Here is a 16,171-nt window from a genome sequence, read left to right as displayed (position 1 = left end):
TCAATAATTTATTTTTTTATTGCAATTTTTTTAATAAATTAATACAACATTGAATTTCCTTGCCTCTCAATGTTTGTGAAAGAATAACGTACACTTCAGTTTTTCCCATAACATATATGACCTAAAGTGATTTAAAATCCTGTAATAAGGTTACAAAACTGTTTCAGAAATCAGAACAATTGCTTCACTCCTTGGGCTTATTCCTCATCATTTTACGCTTGTTAGCATCCAAGTATCTCTTTCTTAACCGTATGGATTTTGGCGTAACCTGCAAAATAATTGCCAAAAAAAAAATACCACTTAACACACCCAAAACAAAATTTATTAGAAATATGTTGTGAACAAGTCTAGAAGCCAATCACAGCAGTAATTTTCTCAATAGTGTGGAATATGCAAATGCTTTATTCTGAAATAGCAAGTCAATTAATTTGGAATGTATTGCTACAAATATGTAGGGAATTTGTTGGAACATTTGTCGCATCTGGAATGACTGAATGTTGCTTACCTCGATGAGTTCATCAGAAGCAACGTATCCAATTGCTTCTTCAAGAGTCATCTGTAGACGAAGCATTCAAATGTCACCACCCATACATCAAATGTAAAAATGAAATAAGTTTCTACTTTTCACTTAATCGCCTAAAAAGGTTGGCTACTGCATTTTATTTTATCCTATCATGGCAAGTATGTACTAGACTGAACTTCATCAGAAGGAACTTAACAGTCCTGAAAAATGAATCAAAACATGTATAGGTGCCAGCCATTTTGGTAACGTTTAGTTTACTGGTTTTTGTTGACAAAAAATGTTAAACATGTTTATATTTATATTTGATAAAAATGAAAACAAAAAACATGTTTGATCCACGGGTGTTTTAAAAAGTTGTTTTGAAAACAAGTGTGAAAGGTGGCCGGTGGAAGGTGGTGGCCAAAGATGGTTGTCGACAGTCAAAAATGGTAGCTAGAGGTGGTTGTCGATTGCTGGAAGTGATAACTGGGGGTGGTGGTGGCCGCTGAATGTGATTTCAAACAAAAGGTGGTGGCCAGAGGAAGTGACCAGGGACGGTGGCTGATAGTGATGATGAGCGGTGCGAGGTGACCAGAGGGAGTGGGAAGAAGGAAATAATTAAAATACATAAATAAATAAACAAGTGAAAATAACTTTTGTGTGTACACAAATTTAGTCTGTTTTGCTAACAGATTTAGATACCAAACCAGTTTTAGTTCACATTTTTCAATTTTTTTGTAAATATAAACAAAATTGTATCCATATTTCAACAAATGGTGGAAATTTTGTTCAAGAAAGCAAATGAGAGAATCTAGTAAATTATTTGGCTCTGACAATTTCCTTGCATGGACCATCTGATGATAGGTCCAGCACCTCTACATTTGTATATCATGTTAGTACACGATACGAAAGACACGTACTATCTATGTACTGACAATGTAATGAGAGAGATTGGAGGAGAACATAGTAACTGCAGAAGTAGAATCAGGATGTAAGAAGCTAAAGGTTGAAGAATACATACAAGGCGAGGAGGAGATAGCTTCACATTCTCATCCTTGCCAGCAGCCCGTACATTGGTAAGTTCCTTATTTCGAACTGGGTTCACCTGTGACAGGCCAATCACTGCACGGTCAGCCACCTTAAAATCTTTGCATAACGTGAGGCAAAATAAAGCAACTGCTTACATCAAGATCGGTATCTCGTGAATGTTCACCTATGATCATGCCATCATATGTCTGTACGCAACAAAAAACCAGTTAGCACAACCAAAAAAAAAAATGAAAAATACAATTAAAAGAAGTCATTGCTTCATTTGTTTAGACATAGAACTAGTTTATACTTCTTAGAGGAAGCTATTTTAGTAAATTGACGTCTGTAGAGGACAAGCAGTAAGCAGAAGAACAGGTCATTTTGTATACCAACCTCCATCCCAGGGTTCACAAAGAGAGTTCCACGAGCTTCTAAACTCATGAGTGCATGAGCCGTGATTGTTCCATGGCCCATGGACACCTGCTCAATCAATCAAAAGTAACGAAGTTAGGTCCATTACAAATTCAACAACCCATGTCAATCCAAGCTCTCTTTCAGTTAAATATAACAGAACCTTATGAGTTTGTTATGAATATATTTTTCAAGGTTGTCAGAAACACAATGCCTACAATCGATGTTTGCAAATAAGCATATAAAACAAATGATAGAACAAAAAATAACTGCAAAATTGTGGAACTTTGTAATACAGGTATGCGAACTCAATACCGTACAAGTTTTGATACCTATTATTCAAAGTGAGTTAGCATGTAAATGGATGGAGTGGTGAGGAGAATCAGTAGCCATATGATACATTATACAAGAGGACTCCTCAATACCTCCCGTTAGATTTGAACATTATTATTATTATTATTATTATTATTATTATTTTATAAGTGAAAGTCAGTTGTTAGATTAGCACCTTGGGAGAGTTGAGCACCCAACTTCTCCCTTGCAAGCACCTAAGTGCTGCCTCCATGCCACTAGACCACAAGGCCATCAGGAGATTTGAACAATGAACATTATTTTGCTTCCTTTCTAATGAAAACAAGACAGCTTTTTTCAGTCATGAATCAACAAGGTGGAGAATGGAAATTAGTCAAAAGAACAGCTACGTTGCGAGAAGTGAGTCAAAATTAACATGAAGACAGCAAGGCTACTTCACTGTCCCTTACTAGAGAACAATCAGTTCTTTCTTTTGCCAAAATATCAACTAGAAGATTTAGCATGTCTGTACGTTACTGGCTTGATACCAGTAGTCGTTTGTATACACATGTAACCATTAATGAAAATAAATTTGTGATAATTAGAATTCAGCTTGCAGTGAATTCTTAGACATCGCGTAGCTGTTAAAAGTAAGTTGGGACAAATCCACTGATATTGTTGACTTCAAAATTGGTTTGGGTTTCCCTCCATGAAGCTCTAAGAAGCATGAACACTTTTAGGGTGTTGTGACTCATCAGACACTCAATGACACATGTCGTGCACACACATCCAAATGTGTCCTATTATTTTCTTAATGTTTTATTTAAAACCACACATGCTTCATACTCATTTGTCTATCGTTTACACACAAATGAAACACATCGCAAATTTTAATCCCTCCATTTAAAAAATTTTAATTATAGGAATTTTAAAGCCCGACACTTTCAATTTGTTTATGACTAGAGCTTTCTCATAGATATTAGAACTTTTTGTTCGCACTTTTCTTCCAATATGAAGAATGTCAAAAATGAATTTCTGAACTATTTTGATATAATACATAACTGTATTTGTAAAGTAAAAAATAGGCAGTTAAACTCTTACTATTTTCATGTATACATATAAATATATATATTCAGTGACTGCCGGAGCGTGTCCTTAATTTTTTATTTAAAAAAAAAAATTCTATGTCCCATGTTTGCATCCATGTGAATAAAAAGGATGACCGAAAAGTAGACAGTTCCCCCTCAATAACAATATATGCACTACGGTCATAACATCTAACTGAATAAATAAATAAATAATTAAAATTACAAAAAAAGAAGAAGAACAAGAAGAGTACTTCTAATTGAAAGCTGAAAGGTTAGAGGTAGCCATACCAGTACTCCTTTCCTGACATTTCCAAGAAGACCACGGTGTTTGGCATATGCTGCAAAAATACACAGAATAAAGAGCATTAGAGATGAGATACTATTGTCCCAAAAAAATATAAATAAATAAAAAGAAACAGTAATGAAAGGAATAAGTTTATTCTGAAAGTGGCAAATGCCTGTGATCTGTTCCAGGCAAATAGCAAGACAAAAACAGAGAAGTTTGACGAAATGGAAAATGGAGATTATACTTTATAATTGATTGTTGGAGTTTGAAAACCAAAGAATGAAAATATCAGTATTTCAACCACTGCATGGAAGAAAGGTAAAGGGTTCCCAGCCTGGCCCCCCTCACATGAGAGGTGGGGCCCACTCCCTCATGTGAGGGGCGGTACCTGGGCAGGTTCTGTAGCAAAATTGGCAGTATATAGCTGGATTGATGAGACCAAGTTCCATTCAAATGTCCAAGAGCACACAATTCAAAATTTGGACAAAATAAGTACTCTACCAAAATCATTTAAACTATATATATAACCAAAAACATTATTGTTCAATCAAATTACACGTATAAAGCTCTGTCAAGTTGATAATTCAACTCCAGAAGGCCTTATAGTTCAGGAGAAGTCAAGTTATTTAGTTTGAAAAGCTGGAATCATACGGCCATACAGAGTCAAAGAAAGGAACCTATATTGCCATTTTTTGGACTACAAAATTCCTGTTAAAAACAAAAAGAAGCTAACTCAAATGTATAACCCAATTACATCGCAATGAGTTAAGAGGACAGCAAAGAAAATAAAAACAAAGAAAGAGGCTAAGAATTTATTGCAGCATAAGCATACTCAGGAAAGCGCGGTGCATAAATCCAGTGCCACGTGTATCACTGCTAAACACACTTCTGTAACCAACAAGGCCCCTGAGATTACAGAACGGAAGAATATTATTTTCTGCTTGACATATATCCTTGTTACGCTGCAAATAAATTGGTATCAAGCGGAAAGGCCAAGCAAAATATATTTCAAAAAAGCAATGACTAGAATAATTTTATGTCACTTCAGTGATTTAAAATATTGAATTTTTTAACTTCTTGTACAATATATCTTGGATTCCTGTTTTCTCTAATTTGTAAAACTACATGAATCTATGAATGTTCATAACAAAAGCATAATTATTTAAGTATAAGATATTATCATCGATCACACTAGGGATTGGACCCATGTATCTTGTCATAGAAGCAAGTGTATTATTTATTACACCATGTGCTTATTTAAAATGTATCTTCAATATCTAATTGTTCAGACATATTTTTATGTATTTTAGAAATACTAACCAAATCTTTAGAAAGAATTTATCTTAGGAAAGGCAATCTACATTTATTTGGTCCTCTCTTCTCAAAATATATACATTTTCCTCCAAATCATTCTGAAGTCTAACACACAAACTTTGTTGAGGCACATCAATGCCCCATAACACAAGCAAATCTTATTAACACACACACCGCATAACTATAATTATGTATGTAACAAAATCTTTTGAGAACAATGAAAAAAATAAAAAATAAAATAAAAACTTTCCCAAAAAAGAAGGAACCAGTTTCTTGAAATCAACAACAGCATGGTGCTAAACAGCAATGTAGACTGCACGAAAAATCAGAAGTAAGAAGGATAAAGCATGTACAAACCTGGATGGACAAGTCAAACACATTCTAGTTCTGCCCATATTTCCTGGGACAGGACCCATGTCAGTAACTTCAGCTCGCCTGTGAGATAAGGCTTCCATGATTAACCCCACATGTTCATCATTTACCTGAAGTGACAAGATAATGGCTGAAGGTTCCGAACCCAAAAAGGCAGAAAGCCAGCACGTACCATAAACATTAAATTCTTACCTCAATAGTCACTTCTTCAATTGGCTCCATCTTTCCACCATTCTCGGTTTTATACCTGATTCAGTACAAGGAAAATTTATCAAGCAGTGAAAGTTCACAAAATCCCCAGAAAAGTAGTAGCAGACTCAATGTAAAAATTTATGTATTATTGATTGATTAATTGATATATTATGTCTATTACAAATGGTTCCTTATATAGATGTAGGTGTAGTGGGTTAGGTTTAGTGGAGTAGGTGAGGTGGTAGTGGTGTAGTGGGTTAGGTTTAGTGGAGTAGGTGAGGTGGTAGTGGTGGTAGGTTTATTGATAAATTTTAACAGCCCCCCGCAAACTCAAGGAGGATAGAAACTAACCAACTTGAGTTTGGAGAGAGTAATAAAACAAGAAAATACATAAAAATAAAAATAAAAGAGGATAGGAGACACTGTATGGTCGTGTCAGACCATTGGTGAAGACACTGGATGGTGGTGTCATAACGTTGTAGAGGACACTGGATGGCGGTGTCAGACCGATGTAGAAGACAGTTTATGGGGTCATGTCGGACCGTTGTAGAAGACAGTTTATGGGGTCATGTCGGACCGTTGTAGCAGACAATGTGGTGACAGTTGTTGTAACAGTTTACAGAGTCTTGTCGGACCCTTGTAGAAACTAACCGGAATCAATGTCGGGATAGTTTACAGAGTCTTGTCGGACCCTTGTAGAAACTAACCGGAATCTATGTCGGGACAGTTTACAGAGTCTTGTCGGACCCATAAAGGAGCTAACCGGAATCAATGTCGGAACAGTTTACAGAGTCTTGTCGGACCCTTGTAGAAACTAACCGGAATCTATGTCGGGACAGTTTACAGAGTCTTGTCGGACCCTTAAAAAGTCGCACCCTCAAAAGGTGTGCCCAATCTATCAAAAGGCGTGCCATCAAAAGGCGTGCCCAATCCATAAAAAGGCGTGCCATCAAAAGGCGAGCCCAAGTCATAAAAAGGTGTGCCGGACATGATGGCGAGGCACGTGGGCGCCTTGGCTTGCGCGCCCGTTTTGTCGTCTGGTGGCAAGAGGCGCGCGATGCGCGTGGCTGCCTCGGCTATTTAACCAAGACGGAGGTTGAGGCCGAGGCAGAGGCTGAGACAAGAAACTGAGAAAAACCTCTGAAAAAAAAACTCTTCGTTTTGCTGAGAGAGATAGTGCGTTTTGCTGAGAGAGATAGTCTGTAACACGCTGTTGTCCAGAAAATGGCCTCGTCCTCGTCTTCCCGTGGACTGCTCACCCTCTTTCCCGACCTCAACGAGTCAACAAGAGAGAGGACTGGTGCGGTGGCACTGGAACCTCAACCAAGCGCCCCGGAGTTTGCTCCGTTGAACTTTCCGATGCGGTCTGTGGAGCAAAGAATGGCAGTGCAGTCGGATGTGGAGGCCAATCAGTATACTCTAAAGTCATGTGTGGAAACCATGACTGCGGTCACAAACTTGTCGCACCGGCTGCAGAGCAGGACAAATGAGGTGCAACAGTTAAACTCCCAGCTGGCTCTGCTCCAACGCATGTATAAGGATGCGCGAGCAGAGATAAGTGTGCTAAAGACAGAAAACAAGGAGCTGAAGCGGAAGGCCACCGTGATGTTCCGATTTGGAGGGCCGCCATATGCTGCAGTGGAGGAGCAGGGAGTAGTGATCGTGCCCAGTGGAGTGGGAAACACGGAGGCTACACCAGCAAGGGCCGCCCAAGACGGAGGCAAGAAGAAAAGACCGGCGGCAGAATAGAGAAGAAAAATCCCACCTGTGGATGTGTTTGGTTTTTTTTTTTTTTTTTTTTTGGTGTAAAAATGTGATCGGGGTTGATCCCTGAGATGAATAAAATATGGTTTGTTGTGCAAATTGGTAAAGGGTTTTTTTTTTTTTTTTTAATATAATATAATAAAAAGAGTAATATATATATATATATATATATATATAAAATAAAGAAAGTTGGCTTGCACAGCTTTATGGTCTTGTGTGGTTGTTTTTTGGGTAATATAGTATAATAAAAAGAGGACGAGAAAAGAAAGAGAGTTGGGTAATGGAGACATAATGATGATGATAAAATAGGATGATAGGATTAAAATAAAATAAAATAAAATAAAATGATGATGGGATTTAAGAGAAAGAGAATGTAGGTTGGCGATAGGCCCCTGCAAAAGATAGATGGTGGGAGAGTGGGAAGTTGCTCAGTTATTGTAGGCCACAACAGAAACGCTGCTGCCAATCCAGCTGTACCCAAAGCAATATTGAAGAATACAAGATGACAAGCAGGTCCATCAAATTGCAAGAAGCTTCCGAGATAGGTGGATTCCCAGGCATGCCAGAAAAAGCAGCTACATGGACAGGAGTGATGGCAGGGTGGAATTTCACCAGGGTTCAAACTGCATTAGATCCTCACCATCATACAATCCTTGGTGTGATCAGGGTGTAAAAACTACAGTAGAAACAAATTGCATCAAGGAATCAATTGTTGCAACAAATTCAGTCGATGCAGGTACTGTGGAAGGCGGCTCTTCATCCTGTGCCAGTGGTTGCCCAACCAATGGGACAAAAACTCGCAAACGTAAAAGCCGATGGGATCAGCCAGCAGTGGAAAAGGAACCAAAGGTTCAGCCTTGCTCTGGTTATGTGCACGATATCTCCCAGCAGATGGAAGCTAATAGGGCAGATGATGGGGGACAGAATCTTGAGGATGATGATGTCCCTCCTGGATTTGCTCCTCCTCGTAATGGGCCTTCTGTTCCATCTAATGCTTCTTCAATGGTTACTGATATTCACCGAGAAAACAGAATCCCTGCTAAGTGTCCTCGTGAATCCTCAGGCAAGATTCTTAAATCGCTTGCCTGTCTCTCATGGGATTCCATCATCTGTGGTACACCAATTTGGGACACCTCAAGGAGAAACTCTAGAGAGTTGGGTTATTGCTCCAGGTGTGCCTTTCCGTCCTTTTCCACCATTACCCCTTCATTCCCGTGACAAGAGAGCATCTCCAGGTTTTGCTGGTAACCCAAATCAACCTGCAGAAACAGGTGAACAGGGTAGTCATCATCGTGCCATTTGTCACTCGGATCAAAACCCTCCAAGCACTTCTGGTGCCACCCCAGCAGATGTGGAAATTCAAGGTGGGTATAATCAACACACTTTTCAACGAGGAGTTGGCGGTAGACCCACATTGGTTGAAGACAGAGAAGGTTCAGGAATGCAGAGAGGCTAGAGTATGGAATTTGTGGCAGCGGAGTGAAGGTATGTGTAGAGGTCCGGCAGGCGGCCAAGGCGAGGCTGCCGCCCGCCGGTGAAGCGGAATTACTAGGTTCTCAACCTTGCTCTGATACCATGTAAAAATTTATGTATTATTGATTGATTAATTGATATATTCTGTCTATTACAAATGGTTCCTTATATAGATGTAGGTGTAGTGGGTTAGGTTTAGTGGAGTAGGTGAGGTGGTAGTGGTGTAGTGGGTTAGGTTTAGTGGAGTAGGTGAGGTGGTAGTGGTGGTAGGTTTATTGATAAATTTTAACACTCAACATACCCTGAATATGTAAAATGAGATTGACAACAAAATTCCAACAATACAGTGCACCAAGAGGAAGCAGAATATGTATTTTCTAAATATAGAGAGATGCCGCTTGGCACTCCCGGCAATTTCAGTTTACACCATTCCAATTATATCAAACCTTCACTTTCAACACAAACAAGAGAGAGAGAGAGCGCAAATATGAGCATTCGAGTGTCACTTTTAACACAAAGGCCCCGTTTGTTTCCAGAGATGGAATGGAGGGGATTGATAGTGAGGGGATTGATAGTGAGGGGATTGTTAGTGAGGGTCGTTTGTTTTCAGAGATAGAATAGAGGGGATTAATAATGAGGAGATTGTTAGTGAGGGGATTGATAGTGAGGGGATTAGTAGTGAGGGGATTGATAGTGAGGGGATTAGTAGTGAGGAATTGTTAAATTATTTTTATATAAAATAATAAAACAAATAAAAAAATATAAAAAATTAAAAATTATATTTTAAAAAAAAATTCCAATATATAAAAAATAAAAAAATTTCTAATCCCCTCACTATTTTTCTAATACCATCTCTACCTCCTCACTATGAATCCCCTCCCCAAGGGTATTAGTAATACCAAGGTATTAGTAGTACCCTCCCTATCTCTCAAAACAAACAAGGTATTAGTAATACCAAGGTATTAGTTAGTCCCAAGGTATTAATAGTCCCAAGGCTATCTCTCAAAACAAACACCCCATATACTAATCCCAAGGTACTAGAAATCCCAATCCCCTTGCTATAACTCAAAACAAACGGGCCTAAAGAACATTACTAAAAAAGCATGACTGTGAGCATCTGAGTCATAACTATAAAACAATTTGGTAGTCAGAAAACTAAAAGATCACATATACATGTTACTTGGATAATATCAGACAGCATAGGAATTATAACAAATTCTCAAGGTTGTTAAATTGTTAAGTTTTACAAAGATATTTAAGATAGACAATGGCAAGTTGGAAAAAAATTAGTCCTGATGATTTCCAAAGAATCAAGCATAAGATGGTACGCACAGGAAGAGCAAATACGATTGACATTCTGGCAATGCAATGTATAAAGTACCCAAAAGACACAAGGCAACAACCAGTTGGGAAGGATGGCCATAGACTTTATGGTGTTTTTTTTTGTTTTTTTTTTGTTTTGGTGCTTCATATGGATTAACAAAGAGAATTTTGCTCTTATGACTTATTGTATAGATTTACTTTTTATGATGGATGGTTGTATTAAGATTTACTTTTTTCAAGCAAAAGAGACAAATTAAGAGAAATAATATAAACATTACAGAAACAAAGTATATTTTTAATATTACAACCAGTGATTTTTAAGGACTTCATGGCTTGTCTAGTGATCAAATATACGGAGAATAGTTTACCAAGGTAATCTTTTTCTTTTTAAGTAAAATATTGTTAAAAAAGAGGCACCAAAGGGTGCAAAACTCATATACAAAAGAAGACCTGTACCAAACAACAAAAATCTATTCAAATGCCTCTACAAAATCTAAATATTGGTTCAAGAACGTGTTAACCACCCCCAGGAACGACTACGCAAAAATTACCCAAAACTAAAAAATAAAAATAAAAATCTTTTAATTTGAAAATGTCTCCCTCCTCTGCCTACCCACACAGCCCCACACCACTCTCAAGGGAATAGAACCCCCTTATGGCCCAAAAGCACCTCATAATAGGACTTCACACTGAAAAGGCCTAATTAGTTCAAAGACCATTGGAGTACATCACCCCCACTTGCAATACAGGTGGCATATAAACCCAAGAAAGTCAAACAACTCCCTCAATTCCCAATCATTATGTTCCCTCAAATTGAAAATTAAATTTACATATATAAAAAATAAAAAAATAAAAAATGAAAACTTGCAAAGAACAAGCTTCTTTTATAAAACTCAAAATTATATATGGTAAGAAACATTTCAAAGCAATCAAAGTTTATGCTTCTTTCTTCATTCATAATTGTTAGAAAATTATAGAAAGATACTAAAATGAAGATACTAACTTCATAATCATCAATACTTTCTAACCAAAAGCCACTACCATGTAGCATATAAGCATGCTAATATCAAAGAATGTAATAATATCATTATGTTGCAAATGAAAAGTGATTCACATGTATTGGGTCAAGTTGGATGGGATTATTTGCGGCCTCAAACCATCCAACCTGACCTAGAGGTTGCAAATTTTATAACCCATGTAGGATTTAAAAGCAGTCCAAGCTGGCTTACTGACCAGGTAGAGTCAGATTCAACCTCTAAAGATGCAATCATAGCAATCCCAACTCCAAGTGAGCAAGTCTAGAACGAGAAACCACTAGCAGCCAAGTTACAAATTTCTTTGAGGTGCACTGTTTGCGGCTACAATTCAGTTGTAAAGTTAGCATTTGTCCAAGTGCGTGCGCACGCACACATTTTTATATGGTACTTTTGTGTTAAAGATTCAGCAATTACTAATCACTAGAAGATCAAACTTTACACAACCATGACATGATGATAGTGAAGAACAAACTTAAAAGCATGCACAGTTCTGTTCACAATGCTGGTATGCTGTAACACAAAACTAGCCATGATGGTGACTTTTTAAAGTTTAAACTCCAACTTTTTAAAGTTGGAGTTTGACAAAGTTCCATGTTTTAGGAAAAGCAAATGTCATTAATTAGCATAAAGATAAAGCATCAGAGCTCCAATTGAAATAGCAGACTGATTATCTTCCGTGTTTGGATCCTCAATTGATAATGTGTTTATAAGCCTATGCTGGCAGTGTGCAACCCCAATACAATGCTAAATAAATAAAAAGACATGAATATAACTCACATGACTTTAGGTGGTGAGACAGATAACTCAAATCCTTCACGCCGCATATTCTCGATTAAAATACCTGATTAATCTCACCAAATTACATTTAGCATATAATACAACTGAGTTTGATGCTGAAAAGAGGCAGATAAACAAGAGGAAACTCATTAAAGACAAAAAATACTCTCTTTTAGATACTAGAACACATGGATAATAGGATAAGGTAAAAAAAAACTAACCTAACTGAAGCTCTCCTCTACCCTGAACTTCATATGACTCTGACAAACCCGGGATCACATTTATGGCAAGATTTGTTTCTGCTTCAGCCATTAGTCGATCACCAATTCTTCCACCAGTCAACTATGACAAATAAATCATAAAATCACATCACCTCATATAGTGCGGACAACAACAATGGGGGATTAGAAACTTAGAAGCATGAAGAGGAAGCAAAAGTATAATTGTGTTCAAATGTAAAGCAGAAGTCTAAACAAATTAACGCAAGCGCGTCTGGGTGTGTTTTTTGCTCTTGGTCATGTTACAACACCAGTACAATAGTAGTGAAAACTATTGGACAGGAGTTTGGAATGCGAAGAACTGGGTGTGCGACCAAGAGTAAAACTGTGTTCAAATGTGAAAGCAGAAGTCTAAACAAATTAATGCAAGTGTGTCTGGGAGTGTTTTTTGCTCTTGATCATGTTACAACACCAGTACAATATTAGTGAAAACTATTGGACAGGAGCTTGGAATGCGAAGGTGTGCAACCAAGGGTAAAACAGGTCAGGTTACAAGATAAATCTCACCCTATGAAGTTTAGGCTGAAGTATGAGGTATATATTTGAACAAACTACACAAACACGAAATAAAAGTACAAGTTCATAAAAATAAAATTTTAAAAAGTACACTTAGTTTAGTCCCACATTGGATGGGGGTCTAGGAGGGGGTAGATTACGGACCTAGCCTTTGCTATAATTTGTACAAACTGATTACCCTCAAGTTCAAACCCACAACCTCAAGGTGACTTTTAAACACTGAACTAGTGGCCCCTTGTAAACATATCAATAATCTACTTAACAAATGTGAGTATAGTTGACTAAAGTTTGCAAGAATAACAAAACAATAACTCTTTTTGAGATTTTCAGAAATTAGATAAAGCGTACTGTGTACTATTATTGAATAATAGACTTTATTCTTTTAACAGCTTGGACTTGTCTAGAAACGAAATTGTGATAGTGTTACAAGAGAAGCAAAAACATTCTTCCACATAAAAAATCCCAACTAGTAAATAAAAGAGATTAGCAAAAATTAAAGAGGAGACACTATTTATTACTTTCAAACGCTTTGGAAATAGAAATAAATTGGTGCTAACTTTGAAGCTATTTCTTCAGTCAGTTCTCATGCCAGAAGCAAATACCCAGATAACAAAGCTCAAGTAAACACGAAAAGTAGATATCATCAAGGACACAATACATGGTTTGGTAAAGCTAGACTGGTAGGAAAATTACCTGTATGTATATTTTACAATAATGAAATATGATCTAACAGTGACGCCAAGCAAACTCAAAATTCATTTGAAAATGAAAACAAAGCAAAATTACTGATGGTCGGGTCTCTCAATATTCTGTTGAAAATGAAACCCATAATTTTCTTATCTAGTTGAATAACTTTTTAGGAAGATGTATCTAATATTGATTTTAAAATTTTAAGCCAAAAAAAAGCTAAGTTCCAAGAGAAATCTAATGAAAGTTCAACTTCAACACAATCAAAAGATTGGGGATTCCTTTCCCCCACAGCAAAACACTAACCACTGGGTGTCATGTTGTGTTATATATGTCTCGTATCCATATGTGTGCTTCTTAGTCAATTTCCACCAAGTAATCAATTAACTATAATTACTAGCTTCTAGGTCCAGTAGGTAATGGTTTCCAGATGCTCGAGGTTAAAGGAACAATTAGGGGTGTGCGCGGTGCGGGTCGGTGCGGTTTGAGAGAAAAATAGAAACCGTATGGCGGGTGGCGGATTGATAAAAGTGTCACTAGAATTTGCCATTTTTCTTATCAAAAACCGGCGGTTCGGTTGGCAAATAATGGCGGATTTGCCTTGGCGGTTCGGGCGGATTGGCGGTTTATAAAAAATATAATTCAAATTACAAAACTTAAATCAAAGAGTAAAAAAAAGACGAGAGATATCGTGATGTTAAGCATCTTGCGAAGCTTTCTTCTGATGCAGCAAGTGTAGCAACAACATGATAATATCAACGACTATGCCATCAGTTCATTACAAGCATCTGTGGAAGCTACAATGATCAAATACAATACATAAAATTCCCCTCGAGCAGTAATGTAATACTATATTCTAAGGTATAGAACAATAAGCAAACTTAAATAATAAAGAATTTTTAGAATCCTATAAAACCTGATTTAATAGCGGTGCGGGTCGGTGCGGTTTGGAAGAAAAATAGAAACCGGCGGATTGATAAAAGTGTCACTAGAATTTGCCATTTTTCTTACCAAAAACCGGCGGTTCGATTGACAAATAATAACGAATTTGCCTTGGCGGTGCGGTTCGGTGCGGTTTTGGCGGTTTCGGCGGTTTCGGCGGTATTATACACACCTCTAGGAACAATAATGATATCCGCTTCACAAGAGGTAAGTAAAACAATGCCATCTATCTTGAATCTAACATCAAAAGACGATAGCGGGAAATGGACAAAAAATAATGACACGTTTCTTGAGTTCTGAGCACAAGATCTAACTCAATAAAGCTTTACTTTTAAACCCCCATATCTTAGTTAGATCATAACTCAAGCATGAGCATACAGAAATTTCGTCCAATGCTATAATCAAATGATTGATTTGCCCGATGCAGCTTAATAAAAACACTAAATACTGATTCCCAATTCCTCAATATTACGCAGCATCAACTTAACTCAATAAGCTTTTGTCCCAGTTACTTGGGGATTCAACCCTAAAGGTCATATCTTCTCTTTGGAAAATGCATCATTAATTATGTCCATCTTGGACAAACAATTAACAAAATGAAAGATTAAAATGTAAAAGAAAAAAATTATCAAAGTCAACATTAAAGAAAATGAAGAAAAATAATCAGACTCACGTGAGTACCATCACGGCCAGCCAATGGAGAGTCATTGACACCAAAAGTCATTGAAATGGTTGGAGGATCCAGTTCAACAGTGGGAAGTGCAGTCATTACCTGGAAGATGTTATGAGTCAGTTAAAAATTAAAAAGAAAAACTACTATCAAACTACTATCTTCTTTTCGCAATGCTGGGGTGCTAGAGAAAATCTGGGAGCAACTTTTAAGAACTCATAACGTAGTTGTGGAGAAAAAGTAAAAGGAAACATAATTTTTAAAAAAACATAGGAAGTATATTTTATAACTAATGTACATTTGTATATCATTCAGCAGTTCAGGGATTAGAAGCGAGGTGGAAGCCAAAGGGACGTACAAATATTGCTCTTATGGCAAAGAAATGTCAACATATCTACAGATATTCATACATCTACACGTGCATAAACTAATTATCCACAAATTATCCTGAGAAAAGAGCTGTCAAAAAAAATCCAACAAAGTAATAGGCCTAATGCTCTCGCTCTTAGAGATTTTGCCATAAATCTTTAATAAATATCTGCAAACAGGCTGAGATAGCATAGTTGCATAACTTCCTTTACATACAATATGATAAGAACAACTAATGTTGCTCTTGTAACTCCAAGACCTGCACAGCACAAAATTCTTGTATTCCCCAACATGTACAAAGCTCAAAGCCTAAGAAAGAAACACATTAGAAGAATAGAAGCAAACCAGAACATGATGAACTTCTACGGGTTACTGAGCAATGACCTTTTTGTCATCGTTGTCAAAAAAAATGAACTTGATAGTGAAGTAAGTGATGCAGACGAGATTTTAGGAGATCTATATTTTTTTTATTCTATTATTTTTTAATTAATTAGGACCGTTCTAACTAATAGTATAGATTTATTTAGTTTCCTGAATTGAGATGATTTAGTTTTCTATTTTATTAGTTTTCAGTTAGTTTCTTTTTTTATCAATTTCTTGTTCTCCAAGAATTAGTCTTAAGTAATTATAAATAATGTTGTAACCCTTAGAGCTGATCAGTTTTGAGAATATTACAATTTTGCATTTATACCCTTCTTTCCAACCTTGTGTATTCTTTGAGAATCAACCATATTGAACCTTTATTCTCGGAATTCTTTATGAATCAACTATTTTAAACAGAAATCTTGCTTCTAGCATTATTCATTCTTGAATCAACAGATGCTTTATATTTTTAGTTGGATATTATATT

General features: G+C 36.8%; 1 protein-coding gene across 3 annotated transcripts in view; it reads right to left on the bottom strand.

Moving 5' to 3' along the window:
- The window catches only part of EMB2785 (elongation factor family protein), a 38,478-nt gene continuing 22,307 nt past the window's right edge, over positions 1 to 16,171 (bottom strand). For all 3 annotated transcript variants that reach the window (XM_028207031.2, XM_082883655.1, XM_028207030.2), the window contains 12 exons: positions 14,956 to 15,054; positions 12,081 to 12,201; positions 11,860 to 11,923; positions 5,486 to 5,540; positions 5,279 to 5,403; positions 4,440 to 4,513; positions 3,610 to 3,659; positions 1,925 to 2,011; positions 1,687 to 1,737; positions 1,524 to 1,607; positions 506 to 556; positions 1 to 268 (listed from right to left, as the gene is read on the bottom strand). In XM_028207031.2, the coding sequence (XP_028062832.1) occupies positions 185 to 268; positions 506 to 556; positions 1,524 to 1,607; positions 1,687 to 1,737; positions 1,925 to 2,011; positions 3,610 to 3,659; positions 4,440 to 4,513; positions 5,279 to 5,403; positions 5,486 to 5,540; positions 11,860 to 11,923; positions 12,081 to 12,201; positions 14,956 to 15,054 (945 nt within the window). In that variant the 3' untranslated portion in view covers positions 1 to 184. The remainder of the gene's footprint in view (positions 269 to 505; positions 557 to 1,523; positions 1,608 to 1,686; positions 1,738 to 1,924; positions 2,012 to 3,609; positions 3,660 to 4,439; positions 4,514 to 5,278; positions 5,404 to 5,485; positions 5,541 to 11,859; positions 11,924 to 12,080; positions 12,202 to 14,955; positions 15,055 to 16,171) is intronic.

Source organism: Camellia sinensis, chromosome 8, assembly GCF_055761805.1.
Source record: "Camellia sinensis isolate YWXY chromosome 8, ASM5576180v1, whole genome shotgun sequence".
NCBI classification, from domain to species: Eukaryota; Viridiplantae; Streptophyta; class Magnoliopsida; order Ericales; family Theaceae; genus Camellia; species Camellia sinensis.
This window is presented reverse-complemented; position numbering and strand designations above follow the sequence as displayed.